This window comes from Notechis scutatus, chromosome 7, assembly GCF_049901735.1.
Source record: "Notechis scutatus isolate UNSWTSFEM ecotype Mainland chromosome 7, rNotScu1.2, whole genome shotgun sequence".
Lineage (NCBI taxonomy): Eukaryota > Metazoa > Chordata > Lepidosauria > Squamata > Elapidae > Notechis > Notechis scutatus.
This window is the reverse complement of record NC_142015.1, coordinates 10805629-10831984: the sequence shown is the minus strand read 5'-3', so window position 1 is coordinate 10831984 and position 26356 is coordinate 10805629. Positions and strand designations below refer to the sequence as shown.

The 26356-nt window shown below is 40.8% G+C and overlaps 2 protein-coding genes and 1 long non-coding RNA gene across 3 annotated transcripts in view; 2 read left to right on the top strand and 1 right to left on the bottom strand.

Annotated features, from left to right (window-relative positions):
- The window catches only part of LOC113414436 (uncharacterized), a 41886-nt gene extending 38029 nt beyond the window's left edge, over positions 1-3857 (top strand). Inside the window, 1 exon segment of the mRNA XM_087969958.1 lies at positions 29-3857. Coding sequence (XP_087826084.1) covers positions 29-1540 — 1512 coding nt within the window. The 3' untranslated portion in view covers positions 1541-3857.
- Positions 3858-4664: 807 nt separating this feature from the next.
- On the bottom strand, positions 4665-15799 carry LOC113414434 (major prion protein homolog). The gene is made up of 2 exons (XM_026671330.2): positions 15119-15799; positions 4665-7626 (listed from the first exon to the last, which is right to left on the bottom strand). The coding sequence occupies exon 2, from the start codon at positions 7613-7615 to the stop codon at positions 6932-6934; it is 684 nt and encodes a 227-aa protein (XP_026527115.1). The 5' UTR covers positions 7616-7626; positions 15119-15799; the 3' UTR covers positions 4665-6931.
- The window catches only part of LOC148130026 (uncharacterized), a 512628-nt gene continuing 497106 nt past the window's right edge, over positions 10835-26356 (top strand). The window contains exon 1 of the long non-coding RNA XR_015750350.1: positions 10835-10921. This is a non-coding gene — a long non-coding RNA (uncharacterized LOC148130026). The remainder of the gene's footprint in view (positions 10922-26356) is intronic.

Sequence of the window (26356 nt, the reverse complement as noted above, 5' to 3'; positions counted from 1 at the left end):
CCCCAAATCCGTTAACCCAGGGAATCCCCTCCGTATAACCCTGCCTACCCATACCCGGTTAACCCCAAAACCCAGCACATCCTCCACCATATCCGGTCAATCCTCAAAATCCAGGACATCCTCCACCATATCCGGTCAACCCCCAAAACCCAGCACATCCTCCACCATATCCGGTCAACCCCCAAAACCCAGCACACCCTCCACCATATCCGATCAACCCCAAAACCCAGCACATCCTCCACCATATCCGGTCAACCCCAAAATCCAGCACATCCTCCACCATATCCGGTCAACCCCCAAAACCCAGCACATCCTCCACCATATCCGGTCAACCCCAAAACCCAGGACATCTTCCCCATATCCGGTCAACCCTCAAAACCCAGGACATCCTCCACCATATCCGGGCAAACCCCCAAACCCAGCACATCCTCCACCATATCCAGCCAACCCTCAAAATCCTGGGTATTTCCCACACCAACCATATAATCCCCAAAATCCTCAGTGGGGACACTATAATCCCAAACCCTGGAAACCTAAACCCCCCAAGACTAAGATGAAGCATATGGCTGGAGCAGCAATTGCAGGTGCAGCAGCAGGAGCTGTTGGAGGCTACTTCCTGGGACGTGCCATGTCTAATCTGCATTTTCAATTTAACAACCCGAATGAGGAGCGGTGGTGGTATGAAAATCGCCATCGTTACTCTGATCAGGTTTACTACCCCCAGTACATCCAGCCTGTTCCACAAGATATCTTTGTGAGAGACTGTGTGAACATCACAGTGAAAGAATACATTGAGCCCACTGGGAATACAACAGAGGATGAGATGGAAGCCAGGGTGGTGAAGCATGTGGTGAAGGAAATGTGCATTGAGCAGTATCGTACTTTCTCCAGCTCTTCAGGAGGCAGTTCCAGACCTCATGGTGGCAACCCAGTGGACCCAAAGCCAAAGGATGATGAAGTGAAATATGTAGTGGGGGGACCTGTTGTAGATGTTCCAGTGGAAGACCCTGAGAGCTACATCTTAGGCAGCCCCATAGCCAAGATGCATTTTTGTTTTAATGACAGTGAGGAAGAACGTTGGTGGAATGAAAACCGCCATCGTTTTGCCACCCATGTTTACCACCCAAACTCTAGCCAGCCAATTTCAAGAGATGTTTTCCTGAGTGAGTGTGTAAATGTCACCATGGGAGAATATGTGAAGCCCACTGGAAATCAAACTGAAGATGAATTGGAAGCCAGAGTGGTGACACAAGTGGCAAATGAAAAATGCATGGAGATGTACCCCCGTTTGACTGCTTTCACAATGTCAGGCAGCTACTATTATAATAAACCAGAGACAGCTACTACACTGGAAATCAAAAGTGAGTTCAGACATGGAGAAGGAGCAGTTTTGGCTAATAGTCCCAGAGGAGTCAGTGAACACAATGCCCCAAACAATGCTGTGTCTGATTTGAATTTTTCTTTTGAGAATGTTTTGTTTCTAATTCATCCTTTTGCCATTTCAATCATTACCTTAATCACTCCTTTCCTAATCTTCTAAAGGTTATGCTTTCTAAGTCTCTTCCGTGGTTGCTATTCTCTTATCAGAGGTCTGGAATCTCTCTCTCCAACAATAATTTAGTTGTGGTTTCATATTTTTCTGGAGACTGCATCAGATGCAAGGAGATGCAATGCATAGGCTACTTATGAATGAATTCCAATTGCCATCATGAATCAGTCTAAAGTGATTCCTTTTTTGTATTCATCAAATCTAATTTAAGATGGAGACAGTGGATAATTCCTCCATTCCTATTGCTTCGATCCTTCAGTGAAATCTGTTCAGTTTTCAGGAAACATTTTAGCAGTTCACATGATAATAAAAGTTGCTTTTTGAGAAGGAAGGAAGGAAGGAAGGAAGGAAGGAAGGAAGGAAGGAAGGAAGGAAGGAAGGAAGGAGACTTCTGAGATTATTTAAAATGAATACATCAAGGTTTGAATTGAAGGTTCCATTCAAATACACCTCAAGTCCAATCTTGGAACCAAACTGACTTTCTGAACAATTGGAATCAAACACCTGAATAGGTTTGGATATCTTTTGTTTGACTATTTCCAAAATAGCTCTCCTCTAATGGGAGCTGATCATTCCAACATGTACCTGATTAGTCAACCATTTTTGCTGAGTGATGAAAACTATCACATGCCTCAAAAGAAAGGCAGGCAACATTTGATGGCAAACATGTTTTACAGTGTTGGATCTGACACCTGCAAACTTGATGCTGAAAAACCATGAATCTGGATGGGCTGCAAATGTTGAGCTGAACATTTTTTTGAAACTATGATGTACTGACGTTAGATCGTTTCCTATAGTTTCCTATCTCTGAATGGTGGAAAGCTGAATTATCACTTTTCAGCAATTATGGAAGGGATAGAGAGGGGGCGGGTTAACGGTTGCAGAAAGAAGATTTGAAATCACTTGTGGTTCTGGGGTTGCAGAGACTCCTGTTTGGTAAACTGCTTTTGTGCCTTCTTTGTCTAAATTGTCATCTCTATCCTTAAATATGACTGGGAAGTTTTGTCCAGTCATTAATAATTTGTAAACTAAGAATACTGTTTGAAAGCCACATGGTTCTATGTTGTTTTCCATTTTTTGTTTTCCTTGACCTCTTAAATGTTATTGAATACCTAAGTGAGTTTAAACTCTAATTGTCTATGGAGATCCTCAATCATCCAGGTCATAGTTGTCCTATGGCTATCCCAAGGTGCTTTTTTTTTCCCCAAAAGGCACCTTGACTGTTTAGTCTTTTTTCCCCTTTGAAAACATTTTGGTTCTCATCCGAGAAGTTCCTTAGATGAAAAGCAAAATGTTTTCAAAGAAAAAAAACACCAAGAAAGTCCAGTTGCCTTTTGGAAAAAAAGCACCTTTAGGACTAAGCTCTTTAGTATTCTTTTCTACCATGCTGTGATGGTTGTCACAAGTCAGAAGTGGAAAGAGACTTGGCTTGGATTGAAATGATTCCAAAATTGAGAGCCAGTTAATTACAATGGGGTATCAATCCAACTAATGCATCAATATGTAAGTAAATACATTTGGGTTCCTAAGCACTAGAATAGGCAGTTGACATCGGGATTAATGTGCTTCTTTTCTTGAAACAAAGAATGCAGTTGGATTTATTCCATTTTCCTTTTTAGAAGGATTCTAAAAAGGAGTCTCTTTGAGAAAAGAAAAGCTTGGCTTAAATTCTGAAGATGGGTTCCCATCATGAAAAACTGTCTTCTTTAAATGAGATGCGAAGTTAAATAATTTTTTTTATCAATCCTTCATAGCAACGTATTGATCAGCACTCCTTGAACATCCTTGCTTGACTTTTCCTACCAGTAGGTGTGGTTAAGCTAGTAAGGCTAATGAGGAAGCAAAATCCTTCTGTTATCTCTGCGTTTGGATCTTGACTTAATTCAGCTGTAAAAGGTCAGAAAGATAATTTTAAGCTAGCTTTAGCATCTATTTTATTAAGAACTAAGAAATCCCAAAGAAATCCTAATTGGGATATACGTAATACAGTGTTTGTGTTTTTGTTTAATTTTCCTTCTTTGTGTGGTGGAAAGAGCTATATAAGTACAGCTGGAAAGTCTATCTGAGCATGAGTGTTGCAAACATGAAGGTAGACTTTTAAGCTATTTTGGTTATTTGTTACTATCTAACATGCTCCATATGATATATAGTGCTCAGATTTATTTCCTTGTATGACAATTACTGTTCCAACACAAAATTTATTTGAAGATTAATTGTTAACTGCTGTTTCACATGCTAATCTCCATTTACTTTTCTCACCCTTTCAACTAAACTGACAAATAAAACTATGGCCTATATAATACCAAAATAGGTCTGTTGGCTTTGTATTTGGTCCTTGTTTGCAAATCCACTGCTGTAGTAAGGAAGAAGTTGCATTAACTGATTAAAAACTGTTATATTCTCTGACTATGTAAATATGTTTAAGGAAGTTTCTTAGACTGTATTGCCTTTTTACACCAAGCTAAAATAATGTGCACTGATTTAATTTTGGATTACCATGACTAGCATCCCACCTGCAAGCTTCATAGTATCTTAAAATTATAAGAATACCTGGTCTTCTATGGTGTGTGTGTGTGTGAGAGAGAGAGAGAGAGAGAGACAGAGACAGAGAGACAGAGAGATTGTATTACATTCATTTTCCCCATACACTTCACCATAGGGCTTGATATCGAGGTGGGCAATGTATACATTTAATTAATACATAAATCAGTGAATAAGTGAGTAAGTAAAACTAAGCCATGAACCATGTTTATCCATTTTAAAGACTGTTCTGGCTTAATGTGTTGTTCAGATTAAGTGCATGCACAGTAAAAAAACACATTATCCAAGACTTTTTCAAATTATTTGAAAAGAAGATGAAACAGCCACAATCAGTTTTTCTCAGAAGCAAAAGTAGTGTATAAATATTGATCAAATGTTACAATAATTATTGTAAATCCTGTCCAAATAATTATCTATCCCCAAAATGCAGTTTAAAAATCTATTTGCTTTCTTTTCCTAAAACCAAAGTCCAGCTGCCCAGATGATTCATTCCATTTAATAACAAAGTTATTTTTGTAAATTTATATGAACAATATACTTGTATTACTAGGAATAATTTAACATAGTCCAAATGTTTATTTCTTATATTTTATTTTTAACTTTATATCAAACATTTAATTAAAAAAACATTTGCAAACCAAAATGAAGCCCATGCATAGTTACAGAGTTACAAAATATCCCGATGACAACTGATATGTCACTTCAAAATCCAACATTTCCCCCAATGTAGTTTTTTTGTGTTCTTATATGAAAACAACACTATTTAAAGTTGGCCTTTACAGTAATCACCTGGCAAAATATTCAAATATACCAGATATACTCAGTAGGTAAAGAGCATATCCTATTATATTTTTTTACTACACTAACAATTTTATATCTGGTACAAACACAGTGTCAATCAGCAAATCAACTGAAATACACCATAGTTTTTTTAAAGTACTGTTTATAATTACCATAAGTTGAAAGCATTAGGACAGACAAAATTATTACAGCCCAAAGTACAATTTTCAATTAGGTCTTAAAATTAAATGACTATGGCATTTTCAAGCTAGCTGAATTCCAGTGGCTGTTGTGTTTCTAGCAGTAATATTTCTAAGCTTCACTGTATACAATGGAGAAATAACAAGCACAAACTCTGCTAACAAACATTTGGTCAAAAATGTGACACTTGTGGAGGCCATGTCAGCTTTTGCATCCCAAACTTCAAGGAAATAAATAAAACAAGGAAGCAAAAGCAGGGTGTGGAAAGAGCAAAGGGTTTGTAGCAATCTTGTTTAAAGAATAATTCTAACATAGTGCCTCAGTATGCAAAATGCCAAACCTAGTTCCGCAAAATCAGTTCACAAGCTTAACATCAAAACATCAAAGTTCATTAGAAGATCTTCCATTAATTTTCTTATTCGGGCCTGTAGCTGAAGATAAAGGGGGTCACTCTCTCCTTACTTAATAGACTGGACAACCATTTGACTGGGATGATATAAGGCCTCCTGCCTTGAGCAAGGGGTTGGACTATAAATCCCTTCCAGCCCTATGATTCTGTGTTTTATATTCCAACTAGCAGTATTGGGGCCAACTGAGACATCAGCATGGATGGCATGAGTAATTTTCCCACATACAAAAATGTTCTGTGAATTAGTAGCACTGTCAGGTTCTCCAGTTGTTCCAGAGACAATTCTAAATTTCAGTTTATATTTCTTTGACTTTCTAAATAAGCCAATGAAAGTGACTTTGGTACTGGAAGTGGAAGTTAATTCCAAAGTTCTCCAGAGTTAAAATCTTCAAATTCCTAGTGATTTTGTGGTCCAAGGATCTATTGGATTCTACGTAACTCAATGTTAATTGAATCATTCATATTAGCTTTCTGATAAGCTTATCCCAATCAGAACAATTATCATTTAAAAGGAGAGAAATTGAAGTTCTCTTTGGAATATATATTTCATATTCTTAGTCTACTTGTAAGTAATTTTTCATCATACCCTTGAAGTCTGAAGTGCCACTACGGCAATTACTATTTTTCAATAACTTTAGATTTCTAGAACTCATTTCTTAACAGAAATAATATTTCAACCTGCTCCTTCACCTTCCAAAAACTGACATTTTTAAAAATTTTCTGCTCTCAATAAAGTATTTCCACCATGGTATCTTTGTTTCAAGGCTACTTGCCTTCAGCAAGATTAATCACACGCTGTGTATCTGCAGCAATTGTGCTTCATAGGCAATAAGTTTTTCTTACATGTGGAATAGCCTTCAAAATGTCTATCTGTGAATCAGTCATGGTGGATGTGCCACTCAAGAGCTCCAAGGCTATCATGCAGATCAGCTCTGGTTGCCAAAGCCCTTTAAAAAAACGCAAACCCTTCCTTGTGAAGATATTCTTGGTCCTTTGGAAAGCCAGACTATGTGATAATACAAAATGATTGCTGCATTAGATATAAAAATTAAAAAAAGGTTTTCTAGCAAGGTGCAATGCAATGGTAGCTGGCCAAAAATTACTTGGTAATTCTTATGTATATTGTGTGTAAGCGCAGACTTGGTCAATATATGAGAATGGAGTGAGATTTCTAGCAGGCTAGGGTTTGTTATAAAATGTTCTTATGTCCCTCTTTTCCCACCCAAAACTTTTTTGCAGCTAAAGACAGTAATCACAGGTGGTTATGAAGGGACCATGTGTACTCTGAAGAAGCCAGTATGTTCAAGAATACTTAAGAGATAGAACAACTCTTAAACATACCCATTAAAAATTGCACATACAAGAATGTATTCTCTCACTAGATGAATGCTTTATAGAGGTCCCTGCTCCACATTGCTAGCTCAACAAGAGAGAACCTTCAGGAAAACAATTCAGTGTATCAGGAAACACAAGATCAGTGTAACCATTACAAGCACAGAAGGGTTGGCAAGCAGCGAAGTGACACCTGACATCAACCTGTACTGCTCAGTGCACATCTGGTGCACCACTTGTGTCACCATCTTTCTCTCCATGTCATCTGCTGTCCTGTTCCCACTGGGCTCAATGTACTCGGTCACGGTGACATTCGTGCAGTCTCTCACGAAGACGTCCCTTGAAACTGGTTGGTCATACTTTGGGTAGTAAACTTGGTCGGAGTAGCGGTCGCGGTTTTGATGCCACCATTGCTGCTCATAAGGATTGTTAAACATAAACTGCATGTTTGACATGGCGCTGCCCAAGAGGTAACCCCCCAGTGCGCCTGCTGCCACTCCAGCCACAGCTGCTCCTGCCACATGCTTCATTTTGGGCTTGGCTGGTTTGGGCTTCCAGGGCTTGCCATACTGGCTGCCCCCATAGCCGCCTCCATATCCACCTCCATAGCCTCCTCCATATCCAGGATAAGGTTGAGGGTAACCACCTTGTGGGTAATTAGGTCTGTTTGGAGGATGTTGCTGGGGGTAACCAGGTGGGCGTTGGCCACCACCAGGTTTAGGCTTCTTCTTGGAAAGAGAGGAATTCATCTGGAGCAGGAGAAGGAGAAGTAAAATCCAACTGGTTGCAAGGGATTTCCTCATTGTTGCTTACTCTACAAATCAAATAGAAAAAGAATTGTTAAGTGAAGAGCAGTTTGGAGCTTAAGGCCCCTGAAATTAAGGAGATCTTCCCATACCTTACATTTGAGCTCACACCAGAAGTTGAATTGTCTTGCGGTAGAAAGGTCTATGTTTTAAGGATGGGGAACAAAGTTAACAGAGACTCCTTTTACCCGTACAGCTTGCACATCACAAACAAATCTTATGGACTCCAGTGATTATTCAAACATTGACTGTACAGATCTTCAGATCAATGGAGGTCAGTGTGAGAGTCCTATATGCATTTTTATCTTATTAGCTGCTGCACGTTGACTAACACACAATTCATATACAGGGGTGGGATTCAATTTTTTTAACAACCGATTCTGTGGGTGTGGCTTAGGTGGTGGGCATGGCTTGGTGGTAATGTGACTGGCTGGATGTGGCCAACTCAACATCACTCACATCGAGGCACGCATCTCCTCGCCTGACCTCTCATGACTGTGGGGATGCTACAATAGTTGTAAGTGTGAAAAAGGGTTATGAGTCACTTTTTTCAGTGCCATTGTAACTTTGAATGGTCACTCTACACAAGCAAAGTACCAGCAAAGGAGGGGGAAAAAAACTCAAGAGAAATTCCAGAGACAGGAAGTCTAGTCCTGCCAAGAATGTAATAAGGGTTAACGGAGAGGCAGTTTCTGTAAGCAACACCAGAATGTTTCCTTCTTGCCTTCCTTACAGGATTAGGCCATTAATTTCTTCTAACAACCGGTTCTCCGAACTGCTTAGAATGTTAACACCCAGTTCTAGTGAAGGTGCGAACCTGTAGATCCCCACCCCTGTTCATATAGGAGAAAACCAAAAAATTGCATTATGGCTCAGCACACATTAATCTCACTTTACATTTCAGTATGTTTTAGACCAGGGGTCTCCAACCTTGGCAATTTTAAGACTTTTGGACTTCAACTTTCAGCAAAGCTGGCTGAGGAACTCTGGGAGTTGAAGTCCACAAGCCTTAAAGTTGCCAAGGTTGGAGACTCCTCTTTTAGACTGTGAGTGGTGTCTGTCCAATTGCACTGAATAACAAAAAGAGAACCTGAAATTCTATAGCTAGAAATGAAGAACTTCTATAGCTAGAAATGAAGAACCTCATGGTTTCAGAGGCATTGATAATCAACATTGCAACAGGAAGATGTTTCACAAACTTCTCTTTTGCAAACATTGCAAAAGAACCTCTGAATATCTCGAAAATGCCAAACACATGATTACCCAAAAGAAGAGAACCCCAAAGTAGCATCTTCTTCATATAAAACACGAACATGCTTTCCTTTTCATTCAGCTGTAGCTTTGTAAGAGCTGACCTGCCCCAGCAGCCAATAGCAGTTGGAGGCCAGTGTGAGAACAACAAAGCCATCATTTCCTCCCAGCTTTTGTTTCTGCCACTGTGCCTGAAACAAAAGACCTTTCTGAAAAAGCCATTGATCTTCCTCCCACTTTCAAACACAACCAATGTGGAGAATAATTTCTTCACCATTATGACCAAGAACATATATAATGAAAGCCATGGTGGAAAACAACTTACTAAAAACTTCTGGGGAGGATCCAAGCAATTGTTTCGTTGATGGTGAATGAATATATACAGTAGTATATATGTGTGTGTGTGTGTGCGTGCATTTATATTTATAAATCTGTGTGTATATATATTATTTATATATTAAATATTTATACACACACATATATAAATTATTCCTGTAAGCTGCCTTAAATTGCCATGTGCGAATAGACGGCAATATAAATTTCCTAAAAATAAATAAATAAATAAATAAATAAATATACACACACCATACTATACATATATACATACATACATACACACACAAACACAAACATATATACACACATATAAACATACATATACATACACACACACACATATGGTATATATCATATACAGCATGCTTGGAAACCATAGGAAAAAAATAACACCATGACATGGGCTCATGAAGTTGAAAAGACAGGTTTTTGTTCAGCTTCTAAACCTTGACCATGAAAACAAAACAAAGAGATGCTTTGATATGTGTTGTTTCTGCTTTGTTAGGGAGTACATGAGAAAAGGATGCTCAAGCGATTCCTTTGTCCTTGAGGTATCTGATCTCCAAGGAAACCAACCTTTCTCACAGAGCAAGAATGAGGCTCTGGAAGTTCCCCAGTTATCTCTTTTATAACAATGCCATTAAGCCTTACCATTTTCAGGCAAAACAACCACTGCACAATTCCCCATGCTTTTCCTGATCCAACAGAATCAAGAGCTGTTACAGACACCATTTAAATGGAGGTGTCCTGACTGATAGCCCATCTGGTAAAATCTGCAGGGCCCGCTGAAGCTTTATGATCAATGCATATACACAATTTGTGATAGCAGAACAATAATTTGACTTTACCAAGGATTGGGGAGATTTCGCAGGAATGCTGCATACATGCTTCTAAGAAAAGGAGGACAGAACTAAATTTGCTAACAAGAATTTTTATGCATCTGTAGAATGATAGAAAGAAAACAACTCAATTGGAGCTGTATGTCCTTTTAACCCTGTAGTTTTTGCTGGAGAGCAGAGCTTGCTTTTCATCATGCAAGGGTTTTATTTATTCCTTGCTACACCTGCAATGAACCCAGCTGCTCACTAAATAGATCATTGTGGTGCTTTGTGTACACAACAAGAGACAGCATGATTGTAAAACTGAATGCTTTATGTCAGCCTTTTTTATTTCCTGCTGATCTGGAATGATCTGATTTTCTGTTTAAGCAGATGACACTAAAATAAGGCACTCTGGCATTTTAGGAATTATTGTGTTAAAATGCTTTTTACACCATACCCAACCTTGTGATGCCCCATGCTTATTGCTTGTAGAAATGAATTCAATGCTCCCCATCCCCCAGCCCTGAATTACATGATTCCACAGAGACTGTCTAATCAGCAAGGGATTTATGCTGCCAGCGAGTTATATTATCTCATAAATGAATCCCTACTTTGGAAACCTTGCAATCTAATCCAAGGTGGCAAGATCGAACAAAGAAATTAGGTCAGCTAGAAAGCACTTTCCCCTCATGCTTCCCTCATTATTTAGGTAAATCCACTTATCCTTAAGAAGGTACAACACTTTTGTGTTCCCCATTGCCAGTCTCTGTTCTGTCTCTGTTGTGTCTGTTTTGAGTCACTATGGAATGGTGTACTTCTATTGCATTGGCTTTCCCCTTGGGCTCTCCAACTGTCCTTGTCAATTGTCACCAGCCTGGAAGAGCAGCAGAAATGGGTGAGTCTCATTCCCAGCCTCTTTCTGCCTCATTTGTCTACCCTACTTGGCATTTCCCAAGTTAAAGTAGGAGAAACAGGAGGGAAGAAATCACCCCTGGGAGGAGGTAGGCAGACCCTGTCATGACTAAAAGTAGCCAGGTCCTGTGGATTTCAACATGGGGAACCAGCAAACTGAGCATAGAAATTGAGTCATGGGAACAGGGCAGCTTTTCTTTTCTTTTCCCATTGTTTAGAAATGTTTTGCTTCTTATGCAAGTAGCTTCTTCAGTCTGAGCAAGTTGATTGCCCCTCCTCTTACCCTGGAGGAGTATATATCCTCCAGGATCCTTGGATAAACAGAGACATGTTTCTAACCAACAGGAAAAAAAAGAAGTCCAATTGCCATGACTCAACTTCCAGACAACAAGCTGAGCATCTTGACATATGAAACTGGCTAGTTGTTTGGCAAAGGGACTTTTACTTCAAGGATGGTGGATTGGAATTGGAAAGAAGAGGGAAAGCACTGTCCTCCTTATTTTTGTGGAAGCTGCAGTAAGATAAAAGCCTGCTTTCCTTCTTTTTCCCCAGGTAAAGGTTGTCTTCTTCTTGCCTACTGGAAGTTTACAGAGAAGTGGGTATCAAGAGCAGAAATGATGGAAGGGGAAGATATGAAAGAATCAGCTTGGTGTAGTGGCTAAGACATCAGCCTAGAAGCTGAGAGACCATGAGTTCTAGTCCTGCCTTAGGCACAAAACCAGCTGGGTGACCTTGGCTAGTTAGTCCTTCTCTTTCAGTCCTAGAAAGGAGAAAAGGGCAACCCATTTCTGAAAAATCTTGCCAAGAAAACTGTGGGACTTTCCAGGTGAAATTGGACAAGATTGAACAGGAAGAAAATAAAATGAAAAGAAACATAACGCGGAGGAGAGACAATGTTAGGGAAGGCGGACAAAGTGGCCTAAGGACATTTCTGGTCACATCCACCATGACCCTTAGAAGAGAAAATGTCACAGGTTGCATTCACTTTGAGGCTGCCTTGGAGAACATCAGAACAAGGGGCAAAATCTCCCCTAACATAGTTCTAACAACCACAATTGAGCTCCAACTTTCCATTGCTAAGCAAGACAGTTGTTAAGTGAGTTTTGCCTTATTTTATAACCTTTCTTGCCACTGTTGTTAAGTGAATTACTGCAGCTGTTAAGTTAGTAACTGGATTAATAAGGGGATCTGGCTTCCCCATTGACTTTGCTTGTCAGAGGGTCACACAAATTGATCACACGACCCTGGGACATCATAACCATCAGTTGCCAAGCTTAACCACATGATTGGGGGATGCTGCCATGGTTGTGCCATTGTAACTTTGAATGGTCACTAAACAAATAATTTTAAGTCAAGAACTACCTGTACTAATGCAGCCAAGAAATGAAGCCCATTTAACAATGGAGTGGAACAAGAGTAAGCCAAGGAAAGAAATTGCTGTCACCAATACATGGTTGTGCTGGAGTCAGGAGTCTAGTTTTGATTCTAGTTTAAAAAAGAAGTAGATGATGGCAGGACCTGGAAGGATCTTGGATCTTTTCTCTACAGCACAGAAAACTAGAAGGAATTTGTCTACTTTTTCCCTACCACCCTTGATTAAAAATAATGAATATAAATACTTTTTCTCTATTGCGGAATATTCTTAACTTCCTTTCCCAGCCATCCTCATCAAGACTTAACTGGTTTGTGAAAAAGCACAGCAAGAAAAAAAAACTATTGGAAGAGCAGCTTTTCACCTTGATTTTCCTGTGCATGAAAATGGGAGTCTAGTTATATTACAACCCGCTTTGCTCTTGATGGGCCCCAGTTAAAGTCTTGGGACTGAGATTTAAGGATTTGGAGGCCCAGACTTTCATAGAATCACAGGGCTTGAAGGGACTTTGGAGGTCCCTTCCAATCCCCTGCTAAAGGTAAGAGACCTTTTTCTATCCTAGACAAATAGTTGCTCAATCTTTTCTTCAACATCTACAACTTCTAGGAGATAAGCTGTTTCAGTGGCTAATCATTCTCATTGTCAGGAAATTCCTCCTCATTTCCAGGTTGCATTTCCTTCTGATGCGTCTCCATCCATGGCTTCTTGTCCTGCTCTCAGGGGCCATGGAGAATAAATTGACACCCTCTTTCCTGTGACAGTCCTTCAAGTATTGGAAGACTGCTGTCAGGTCTCTCATACTGTAAGTCTGCTCTTTGTTAGGCTAAACGTATCTAGTTCCCTTGATCTGTTCATCATATGGTTGGCCTGCAGAACCCTTATCGCTTTTGGTGCCCTTTTCTCTTCTCTCAAATAAGGCCACCTCCAAGTTCTTTACTGGCTTTGATCTGGATATTTCTGCCAAGTCCAGTGAGGCTGATGGCTACAAGCGAGATGGCCTTTTTGGCTGGAAGGACCCACTTAAGAATTGGCAATTGTGAATATGAAATACTGCTACCTTAATTGGGTCCAAGTTAAAACTCTTCCTTTGGCTTTAACATCTGCAATCAGCTTGTTTTCATGTACCTGTTCTATGCCGGGATAGCAGATGTTGGTTTGACATCACTCATTGATTAACTATTATTGTTTTGCTATTTGTTTTGGGAGTATTCATGTAATCTACTCAGTGAACTTGGATCACAAGGTGGAGGCAAAGTACAATAATAAATTTGTAAAAGAAAGAATCCAAATAATAACAATACGGGTAATCCACAACTTACAACCACAACTGAACCCCAAATTTTTGTTGCTAAGCAAGACAGTTGCAAGACAGTTTTGCTCCATTTTATTTCCTCCCCCCAGTTGTTAAGCAAACCACTGCAGCTATTAAGTGAATCATGTGATCATTAAGTGAATCTGGTTTCCCCCATTGACTTTACTTGTCAGAAGTCAGCTGACAATCACATGACCCAGGAGAGTGCAACTGTCTTAAACACCCGCCAGTTCCCAAGCATCCAAATTTTGATCATGTGGCCATGAGGATGTTGCAATGATAGCTATGTGTGAAAACCGGTCACACTTTTTTCAGTGTAGTAGTAGCTTTGAATGGTCACTAAATGAATGACTGTAAGTCAGGTTCTACCTGTGTATGGAAAGGGTGCCCATTTCTGGGCTAGAGGGATAACAAAACATCTGCTAGCAAACAACAAAGCCCAGAGAGCACTAAAGGCTCCACATTTCATTCCTAAGCTACATTTATTTTTTAAATTACTACTAGAGGGATAAATTGTAAGATTTGAGAAAGGGCAGCTTCCTAGGATCATGAAACATCAATCAAATGAGCCTGAAGGCCCAAGAGGCAGAATACTGCAATAAATTTGGAATTCTATCTAACATCTCTCTTTTTTTTAAATTACCCTGGAGCTCCAGAAGATACAGAAAATAGCATCTTAAATTATGAAGGGCCGGGATGGGAGAGTGAAAGGTTACAAATGCAGCTTAGAGGTGCTGAAGAAGAAAAGAGGTATAAAACTACATGTGGCATAAAAATGGAAGAAGAAATGAAATGTCTCTCCCTTTGAATTCAGTGCAACTGATCAATCCGGACAGAACACGAGGAAGATTTAAAGTAAGAAACTCCCCTATGCAAGACACAGCCAGGTTAGCTGCCAATGTTTTGAAAGGGGAACAATTAAACCCTAGCAGGATTTTACTGAATAGGAGGAACAGGGGAGGGAAACTGAGATTCCGGCAGAATTTTCTTGAATTCCGCCGCTAATGTAGCCAGGATTAGAGCCGGGGGCCGAGGAAGCTGACGGGAATTGGCTTTTCCACGCAGGGGCGAAGTCACCCCAGTCTGTCAACCGTACCCAGCTCCCTCCTCCTCGCCTCCCCGGCTTTCTGGGATTCTGTCGCTCGGCTTGGGTCCAACAGAGCCACCGCAAGGGCCTGGAGCCGCCGCTTTGCCGGGCAGAGGGGGTCGTGGAAGACGGTTTCTCAGACTTGCCCCCGACCTCCTTCCTTCCTTCCCCAAATGGAGCTGAGCCGTCCTCTGACCCGCGCTCTCCTCCGAGTCTCGCCGACCTAGATAACGTTTGGCGGATCCTTGGGTTCGTTGGGTTGGGTTCGATCCGCCGTTGGGTGGCTCGAACCCAACGACGGTCCTCCGCGTCAAGGTTGAGCCCCCCACGAGCAGCGTCGGCATTGTGGTCTCTCTCCCCCCCCCATCAGCCTCCCCCTCTTTGCTTAACCCCAACTCCCTGTTCTCACCTGCGTCCGTCTCCTCCCGAGATCCTGGAACTGCGAGGTGCAATGCGAGTCCGATCGAGCCAACGAGCGCGCGCCCGGCCGGGCTTTGGCAAAGGCGAGTGTCGCTGTTGGGCGAGATTCAGGCGGCGCTTTTCTCCAGCGAGGAGGAAATGGTGGTTGTGGTGTGGTGGTGATGGAAGAGGAGGAGGAGGAGGAGCGCTCCGCCGCAGCTCCTGGGAGGATAGTCCTTTCAGCTTTGAGCCGGGAGGAGAGGTGGGGACAACACCTACAGAGTACTTGGCTAGCTTGTGACGCCAGCGGTCATTCTAAATAAACCCCGGCTATCCGTTTATGCTTCCGCCAAGGTGGCAGAGAATCGGCTGGAGTCGGGTGGTTCCCTTGGTGTATATCACTTATGCAATGTCATCCCACTCGAGGTAGTCCAGCCAAGAAGCAGAACAATAAATGTTAACTCTGTCTTGATTGAAAAGTGGCATTCACAGAATCTTGCAAATCTGAAAGTAGCCCTCCTGATGAGTTTGGGTAATAGAATAACAGAGAAGCAGAGTAGGAAGTGACCTTGGAGGTCTTCTAGTAGTCCAACCCACTGCTGAAGCAGGAAACCCTCTACCATTTCAGACAAACGGTTGTCCAATCTCTTCTTAAGAACCTCCAGTGTTGGAGCACCCATTCCACTGATTAATTGCTCTAACTGATGGGAAATGTTTCCTTAGTTCTAGGTTGGTTCTCTCCTTATTAGTTTCCATCCATTGCAAGAAAATAACCAAGCTCAGAGAGCCCCATGGACCCCACATTTCAACCCCGAGCTACAAATATTTTCCTTTATTAGTATCCCTCCTGTTCCTCCCTTTTCTCTAAACCAGGCAGGGTCCTGCTTGCTCCACCCTCCTTCTACCTTTAGACTCAAAATGTTGTTTATCAGGTCAATGACTAGGCTGTGATTCTCTTCCTGCTCCCAAGGTCATTCTCACGTACCCTTACATATGGGATGTGTGCACAAGTTACTCTTGGCTGGACTCCCAAAGCACAGTAAGTTAGGCTGTACTTGCTGGAATGGTGTGCTAAGCCACCCTTTCTTGTCTGTCAGCTGTGATTTATGGCTTGGAGTGTTATGTGAATCTTGCTAATGATGTCTTACAAGCAGTCTTCGACTTGCAGCCACAATGGAGCCCCAAATCTCTCTTGCTAAGTGGGACAATTGAGTGAATTTTGCCCCATTTTAAGATCTTTTTTGCCCCGGTTGTTATGTGAATCACCACAATTGTTAAGATAATAATACAGTTGTGAAGTGAATCTGGCTTCCCCATTGACTTTGCTTGTTAGGAGGTCACAAAGGGCTATCACATGACTCTGCAACCATCATAAATATGAGTCAGTAACCAAGCATCCAACTTTTGACCAGGGGGATGCTGCAGCAGTTGTGTGAAAAATGTCCGTAAGCCACTTTTTCAGTGCCCTTGTTAACAGTCCCTTAATAAACTGTTGTAAGTTGAGGACGACCTGTGTTCCTTGCAGCATTGCTAACAAATAATTGGTGCAGTCGATGATACGCAAATTGCCTGTTTTTTGGATGATACTTTATTAATTCAGGTCTTAAAAACTTTTAACAGCCCAGTATTAGCTTGTCCTGGAACTTGGTGCCAGTCAGGGCTGAAGTAAAAAGCAGAATGAAAGATCTGGGTGTGTTTGCATTTCCAACAAGCTAGGCAGATTCCAGCGTGCTCCCACACACCTCTTCTTTGCCTTCCAGTGTTGGAACACAACACTGTATTTATTTAGAACTGCAAGCTGGACTGGAGATCTATGGAGTCTCCCTATGCAGGCCCCCTTCTAGAGAGTTGCTATGGAATGCCACTTCGTTATCTAAAGGCTTTCTGGGCAACAGAAAAGCTGAGCTCACCACCTGAGTTCAAGGAGGCCAGTTTTAAACAATGCTAGGGGAAGGTGAGAGGATTAAATGTCTTTGACCAAAGTTGGGGTAAGAAAATCTCCTTGGAGGTAACAATAACAATGGCCCTGTTCCATTAGTCACCAGGAATGTTCTTCAGATAGAAGAAACTTAAGGAAGTGACACATTGTAAGGAAATCCTTAATAATGCTTCTTAAGGAAAAAATAACACATAGAATGGCTATAATGGCCTGGAACAATTTTCCCCATCTGGTTTTTTTAAAAAATAAATATTTTGTAGGTGTGTATTTTGCTTTCCTTCGATAGCATGGGTGTCAACCCTGAGGCTGGCCTGACTGAAGCCATTTTGTCCGCTTCAGTGTTGCCACACTGGAGCTGAGGGTCAGGAGGGGGGATTTGAGATAGAGGGATTTTTGTAGCCAAAACAAACTACCATCTCTTGGGAACCATGGACGTTCAGTGGCAACATGGAAGCGGACAAAATAGCTTTGGTCAGGCCAGCTCTAGGGTTGACATGGAAGCATCAAGACGTGGATCCATTCACTTGCACAATGAGATGGTAGCCCAATTTACTCAACCACTGCAGAATTCTATCACATGGAGTAAATATTCATTTGAACTGTATTATTTTAATGCTCCTTTGTTGCCTTAAGGAAATAGGCTAGATTTTTTTTTTAATGCACTCCTGCAAGGCGCTTCCAGGTTGAAAGAATTAGCTGGTGACATCACCCTTTCATGTCCTTGGTAGGAGCTGCAGTGAAGGACCAGAGCTCAACCACACCCCATGGCAGCTCTCAGATCTCGAATGTGGGCTTGCTAACCTCCTGCCCAATGTTTCAACCACTTAAGCCATCATAGTTAATTTCCAGCTTGTCCAGTGAATTTTTTGATCGGATAGGTTCGATATCATAAGGTACCATGCTGGCCTCTCAGTCAAGAGCTCTCTATTCCTTAGAACTCAAGGTTAGCAATCCTTCCTCAGCAACCTGAAATAAAATGTAATCTAATCCATTAGAATCCAATCCATTAGACATCTACACCCTGCTGGAACAAGTATCTCTCTCCTTGCTGATGAGAAATTATCTTTATTCAATTTGCCTTTATAGTTTAATCAGATTTTAAATTTGCACTTGGAAACCTGGATCAGGTGGGTGTGCTCACTTCCTGAGAAAACCTGGGCATTCAGCAACCTTCAAGACATTCACATGTTTTTTTTTTTTTTGACATAGCCAAGTTGGAGTCCTGGTGTTTGTAAAAAAAATAGGAAAGGGTTAACCACAGAAACCTTTCCAAGGTCCTCATGGGAGCTAATAATGGAAGTAAAAACAAAGATGTGGGAAACCTCAGAGAAGTGAGGATGTTTTCTTAGGAAGCCATTGCATTTTTATCACCGCAGAACACTTACCTATTGATGGAGGGAACTTCAAAGGAAATAATTACAGGGAAATAGTGAGAAAAAGACTGAGGGAACTTTGGCTAACCATCACAAGTGCTTGATTAGGTTTTAGTTTTGTTTCCAAGCATAGTTAAGTGCTATAGTTGATAATGGAAATATTTAGCCAGCAATTGGCAGAGGGTAAATTGATTTGTACAGGTCTGTAAATGGTAGGAAGTATGATTCAAGATAGAATACCTGTTTGGGCATGTGGAAAATTCCAAATTCAATTACTGGTACCTCCAAGGTGGGATGATCAAACATTTGCCCCAAATCCAGGGAAATTGTGGCCAATCTGTGTTGACAATCAAGAATTTACTTTGATAAAATTTCTAGTTTTCTTGAGTGTTTTTTTTCAAGAGATTAGCAAGTTAAGTCAAGTTTAATGACATTAAGTCAAATCAAATAAAAGGTGCTTATTGCAGCCAAAGGCTAGACAGGAGATTAGCAAGAATTTCTACAGGTTTAACTAAGGCCACAATTCTTTGAAGATAACAACTCACCTAAATTAGTTGGTAATCTTAAATTTAGGTAGGGAAAGGCATAACAGGAAGAGATTTGGGCAAGAAAGAATATGTCTAGGAAGTGACACTTGGGAAGAAAATAATTGTTTATTCTCATTAAACCAGACTCAAAACTCTAGAAGCCATGGAAGAGCAACTGAAACACTTAGAGCTGAAGAGCAGCTCAACAAAAACAATTTTAAAATAATAAATATACCTATTACTTTATATGGAATAATATTTTCAGGATGTGTTTTCATTACCAACTGATTATAAGCAGGGGTGGGATACGACAGGGTTAACTACCGGTTCGGGATTTACGAGGTTTGGTGATTTATGATGTGCTTCCCTGCATCTAAATCGTCATCAGCACACTGCATGCAGAGAAGCAGCCTTTGAAACAGCCCTCTTTTCCTGCTTTTTTAACTGCAGCTGTGCCTTGTTTGGCAGCTGAAGTTGAAAAAGCAGGAAATAAAGATCAGGTAAGAGCCCAGGTGGGCGGGTGGGCAAAAACATCAGCAGACATAGAACCGGTTCTATGTCTGCTGCTCTTCGGAGCTACCAGTTCTACAGAGGTGGACAGAACTGGTAGAAACCCACCCCTGATGATAAGCTTAAAATATAAGACACTTCTAGGCCTCTGTAGCTAACCAAGCAAGCCAAGATTAAAAGAAGACCTGGCTTAACACAATGGATAATATCAACTCTATCTTGTTCATATATCATCACTTGTTTTTCATTAACTATGTGGTAGATATTTGTTAGGGTTTCAAATGAATTATGCATAAAGGCATAGCCTACATATCAAAAGCTATTTCACAAATGAAAATAAGCTTCTTAAGAGCTAAATGAATCTGCATTTAGGTCAAGGAGCACTGATGCAATAAAAAGCTGATGGGTGACTGTTGCTATGGGAACCAGCTTTGTGATGGCATGTACTATAATAAGAGGCCTGGAGGTAGGGCTTCCTACTGTCCAAAAATAATCTATCTGGATGCTTTCTCACTTGGAAATTCCTGGTACTCAGAATGACATGCATATTGTGTTTTGGATTTATCCATGACCTACTTACATTGGCTTATGCAATAGCAAACAATTACCACTTCTATTGCAAAATATGAGTAAGCAGCCATAGCATATTTAGGAGGAGACAGCATGTATTCTGCTTGTACAAAGTAGCTCTTTGAGCATTGCTTGCACTACGGTTCTGATTTGTGTTGTATGAATCAACACAACAATCAAGCCCTTCTTACTGCCTGACCGAACATGATCATCTGAGCATTTTCCTGGAAAAGGCAGTTAGGGTAATCAGTGTGGGCTCTCTTTTATATTAGCAGGAATTATGAAAAGGGTTTTAAAAAAAATCTTTAATTTGAGTGCCCGTGGATATTGAGATTCCATATTAGCTATGTTATATTATTCCTATTTTTTTTTAAAAAAGCCACACTTAAATGCTGCTTAAAAACAAATGTGAAAGTAAAGCAACTAAACAGAACAGGTACAGACTTCAATGGACAGTTAGGGCTATAGAAAAAAATATTGCAACCAGCCTGCCTTCAAAGTGTGATAGACACACAGATTCTTTGTGTATCTATCACACTCAGCCAATAAAGTATTCATTTTATCTGTCTGCCTGCCTGCCAGCCTGCCTATCTATCTATCTATCTATCTATCTATCTATCTATCTATCTATCTATCTATCTATCTATCTATCTATCTATCTATCTATCTATCCAATCTCTCTCTCTGACTTGTATTCTGCATAGGTCAGAAAGAGGGCTTAGAAAATATCTACAGACCTTTACATCCTGGACATAAACAGCTTCAACTCTTCCCCTCAGGATACCACTGCAGGGCATTGCAGGCCGAAACAACTAGACACAGTTCAGGTTTTTTCCTTGTGCCAGCAGTGTGCTGAACACCTAACTCCCACAACACTGTCTTATGTATAACTACATTTACCCATGTAGTATGGCTATATTAGTATTATCTACAGATACAGGTTAACCGAGTTGGAAGGGACCTTGTAGGTCATCTAGTTCAACCCCCCGCCCAAGCAGGAGACCCTACACCATTTCTGACAGATGGCAGTCCAATGTCTTCTTGAAAGTATCAAGTGATGAAGCTTCTACAACTTCTGAAGATAAGCTGTTCCATTGGCTGATTGTTCTCACTGTCAGAAAGTTTCTCCTTAATCTGTTCCACTACTTTCTCTAATTGGTATCATTATTATGATTATTATTACTTTGTTATTGTGATTCTTATTACTGTGTTGCTTTGCATGCAGACTGAGAGCTTATGCACTGGAGACAAATTCTTTGTACATCTGATCACACTTGGTGTCTTGTCTTAGGCAATATTTATCTACCAAAAAATACCCAAGATAAGCAGTTAAACTCTACAAAGACTTCCATACAAAGTTTCTTTATTGGATCACACGAGGCATCCTCAAGGTATAACTCACAGTTATGTCGAGATTCATCTAATGTTCAATCTTTGCATGGTTGTCTTCATAGTGTGAAAATATGGTTATCTTCATCCCATAATGATACAGCAAGGGATCTAGCATGCTGCTGGGTCCAGGAAAGGAATAGAACAAAGGCTTCCCCCAACCTAACTAGAGGTCAATTCAGTGACCAATCAGGATTACAGATGTGACCACATGACATGAACTACATTTCCCATGAGGCATTCCCTTAATGGGACAGTTCCCAATTCCCAATTAACTATATACTGTCTGACCAGAACACTCTACTCTATTCTGTGTAGAGACTTTTCCCAAGTCAGGGATATTAAGTAAAACTTTTGACTTTTTTCCCTTTAAAATCCTCATCATAGTGACATTTTGGGAGAAGCAAGTCACAAAAAGATGGGTTTATTTTCATAGGAAAATAAATACAGATTCAGATTAACAGACTTGGAAGGGACCTTGTAGGTCATCTAGTCCAACCCCCACCCAAGTAGAAGACTCTACACCATTTCTGACAAATGGCAGTCCCACCTCTTCTTGAAATATCAAGTGATGGCACTCCCACAACTTCCAAAGGCAAATTGTTCCATTGGTTGATTGTTCTCACTGTCAGAAAATTTCTCCTTATTTCCAGGTTTACTCTCTCCTTGTTCAGTTTCCATCCATTATTCCTTGTCTGACCTACAGGTGCTTTAGAAAATAGCTTGACCTCTTCCTCTCTGTGGCAGCCCCTCAAATATTGGAATACTGCTATCATGTTTCCCCTGGTCCTTCTCTTCACTAGACTAGGCATGCCCAGTTCCTGTAACCATTCTTCATATGTTTTAGTTTTCAGTCCCCTAATTATCCTGGTTGCTCTTCTCTGCACTTTTTCTAGAGTCTCAACATCTTTTTTATAATGTGGTGACCAAAACTGGATGCAATATTCTAGGTGTGGTCTTAATAAGGCTTTATAAAGTGGTATTAGTACCTCTCTTGATCTTGATTGTATCCCTCTGTTAATGAAGTTTAGGATTGCATTGGCTTTTTTGGCTGCTGCTGCACACTGCTGGTTCATATTTAGCTGGTTGTTCACTAAGACTCCAAGATCCCTCTCACAGTTACTGCTATTAAGCCTCATTTCATCCAGTCTATATGTGTACTTTTGGTTTTTCTTGCCTAAGTGTAAGACTTTACTTTTTTCTATACTGAATTTCATTTTGATAGGATAGGGCCCAGTGTTCAAGTCTGTCAAGATCCATCTGGATCTTGAGTCTATTTTTCTAGAGTGTTAGCTCCAACCTATACAACTGTGCGTGCGCACACGTACACACACACACACACACACACACACACACACACACACACAGAGCCCTTTGGAGATATCCAAGCACTGAGAAAGTATCCATTCCTCTAGTTGCACAGGCAAGCAGGCGCCAGCAATCGGAGACCTCTCCTGTGGTTTAAAAACAAAATGGCCGTTTCCATTCATGTTCTTCTTAAGGGATCAAAATACCTAAACGTTTCCAAATCAAATCCTGGCATGGTGGCAGTAATTCAAATGAAAACAGTCACATTGGGGAAGCTGTAGAAAAGGTCATGTTTATTTCCACAACTGACTCAGGAAGACAAAATGTTGGCAGGTATGGCGCCCTGAGGGTGCCTTTGAGGAAAATGATGGTCAGAGCATTGTAAATGCTAGATCTTGGTTTAGACAAGCAATGGCTGCTTTGAGCTCAGCTATTATTCCACCCCTGGATTTCCGCTGTCTCCATGTGGCTTGATAGACCCTCTTCTCTTTTACACAATATCAGCTATGTTTAGTTTATGGGAACCTATAGGCGGCATCCAGTCCATGGTTTTCTTGTCCTCTCACGGCCTCCTGTCAGGAGCAGGAAATCAGGAGTCAAGATGGAGTTCAAAGGCACTATTGAAATTGAAATTCAACTATTGTAATTGGCCCTTTAGAACACCAGAATATTGTGTACTCTAGCTACATATTTTTAAGTGCTGCAGTTGCTTTTTAATTTATTTCCCAAATTTAGTAACTTTTAGATGTGTGGATTTCAATTGCCTGAATTTCCAGCCAGCATGGGAAAGTTCCCAGATTTTCAAATTGCCAAGTCTGAGAAACATTGCTTTAGATGATATCCTGAATAATCCTCTTTTTCTTCTAATCCATCTGAAACAGAGACTGTTTTCAAAATCTTGGATCAAGTGCTAAATTTAACAGGCTATGGAAGAGTTTCACCGATGTTAATGGATTGTTTGACACAATTATAGCATAATTTGGAGCTCCAAATTACCTGGTTTTGTGTGTAAAGATGCACAGTAATTCTGTAATTTGTATGCCATTTAATAGAGACCACCAAAAAGCTAAATGGAAACAAAAAGTTCAGAACACCTCCTTACCAGCAATGTGTATACAGATTAACATCAGGATTAATACTAGACAATCAATCATAAAACAATACTCAGTCAAGAAACCACTCAGACAATCTAATAGTAAACAAGCTAATTGACACATTACCAAAAAGACAGCAATTCTGCTACCAATACTGAGAGGGCAAGCCACTATATATATAAGCAAAGAGCAAAACTTACTCTCTTCTAGCACTGATGATGTTATCTAGTTGGGTAATAAAAGATCTGTAAGTAAGCAACCAAGCCCAGAGAGCACCAAGGACTCCAAAGTTCAATCCTGAGCTACAAATGTTCCCTTCTGTTGGTATTCTATAAACTATATGACTATGTAAACTGTCATAATTCTCATTTCCTCCAAGCGTGTTTTCCCATGCCAATCCAATTTACAGATGTAATTATTGGTTTCTATATAAAAAGCAAAGGTGGGGTCCAGTAAAAGGAGGGGGAGAATTTGATGGCAAAACTGGGAAAAAAGAAATATAATTAAATTGAAAGCTGCAGCACAGTTGCAAGTTTACATTAAAAAAAATCATATGTTTTTTTTACCCCCTCATACTTTTCCCTAATCAAGTTTTTTTTTTTTTAATATTGTTTATAGAATATAAAAATTAATATGGTTATTTTTCATAGTTATGCTATCACACACACACACACATTTATATGTATATCTGTATTGACCCATCTCTCTCTTTCTCCCTCTCCCTCCCTCCCTCCCTCTTCCCCCGCCCATTGTATGTATGTGTGCATTTGCATTTGGCTTTAATATACACAATTTAATTGAAGTTGCAGTATTTCTGATAACAAGTTTGCTTTTTTTTTTCTTTTTAAAGGGAAGCTTTTGCTAAACGGGCTTTGTTCAAAGGTGCCAGATATATTTGTAGAGAGTCTCTGGTTATGATATAATTGTACAAAGTATATTGGATACTTCCTATATTGTTTTTGGAGAAAGACAGTTTTGATCATTGTTTGCATCTTCACCCATTACAAGTTTGCTTTCTCCATTGATGCCCATCAAAATATTACTAAAAATCTTTCTTAAACTGCTATTGATAATTTGATGCTAGGACTACCGGCTCAAGATATGATTATCCAAGTGAACACTAGATGGAACACATATATATGGAGCTGTCTGTATCTCTCTGCTGCCCTCTTGTGTCTTTTGCACTGCAGATAAAGGAACCTGTAATACTTTATGCATGAACCAACTACAGCAATAATTTCCAGAATACTTGTAGTTCTTTCAAAGACTGGCAAATGTGACACTTTGCCCTCAATGCCAGATAATGAGGGAGAGGAAACTGGTGAGCAGGCTGCTTATGGTCAGGGTGTCACAAGCAGAATTGTGCTATGAAATCACAGAAAAAGGCAGGGAGATTCTGTGTGTCTTTCTGTCTTCTACCAGTTCGTACCTATTTGCTAGAACAGGTTGTTAACATTCTAAGCAGTTCAGAGAACCGGTTGTTAGAAGAAATTACTGGCCTAATCCTGTAAGGAAGGCAGGAAGGAAACATTCTGGTGTTGCTTACAGAAACTACCTCTCCGTTAACCCTTATTACAATCTTGGCAGGACTAGACTTCCTGTCTCTGAAGTTTCCCCCCCCTCCTTTGCTGGTACTTTGCTTGTGTAGAGTGACCATTCAAAGTTACAATGGCACTGAAAAAAAGTGACTTATGACCATTTTTCACACTTACAACTGTTGCAGCATCCCCACAGTCATGAGAGGCCAGGGGAGGAGATGCGTGCCTCAAGGTGAGTGATATTGAGTTGGCCACACCCAGCCAATACCATGACCACCAAGCCATGTCCACCCAGTCACATGACCACCTAGCCACGCCCATCACCTAAGCCATGCCCACAGAACCAGTTGTTAAAAATTTGAATCCCACCCTTGGCCAAGACCCAGAATACAACCTTGAAATTCATGCAAATATAATCATTCTGGAAATGTGAAAAAAGGACACTTATGCTCATTGTGACTGTTGATGAACAGGTTATTACTATGTCTATAATTCTAGGAGGGATGTCCTCCACTAGAATTCTTGAAGTGGTTCAGATATTTATGTAGGAGAGAGCAGGCAGAGCTGGGAGTGGTGGTGGAGTTAAGCATGTCATCAGTTTAGAGCAGAGGTGTCAAACTCAATTTTCTTGAGGGCCACATCAAGGTTGCATTTGACCTGGGAGGGCATGGGGGCATGACCAAGGGTGGGCATGGTCAGGCTGGGCATGGCCAGCTCAACGTCACTCATGTCGGGGGCTGGGGGAATCCATTGTCTCCAGTAGAGGAAGGCAAGACCAGGGAGAGCGCAAATCCTTTGTCCTCCAGAGGAGCCTCGTTGTCCCTCTCAGGCCATGTGGAGGACCCCCTGATGGCAGCACAGGCTGTCCATAGGGCAAGCACCAAGCATGCCCTTCGAGTTTCCAGGGCACTGGAACCCCACAACCCAACCCAGCCCAGCCCTGCTTCCCCAAGAGGGTGCCTGGATGCACTTACCTTCTATTCAAGGATGCTGCTGCTGT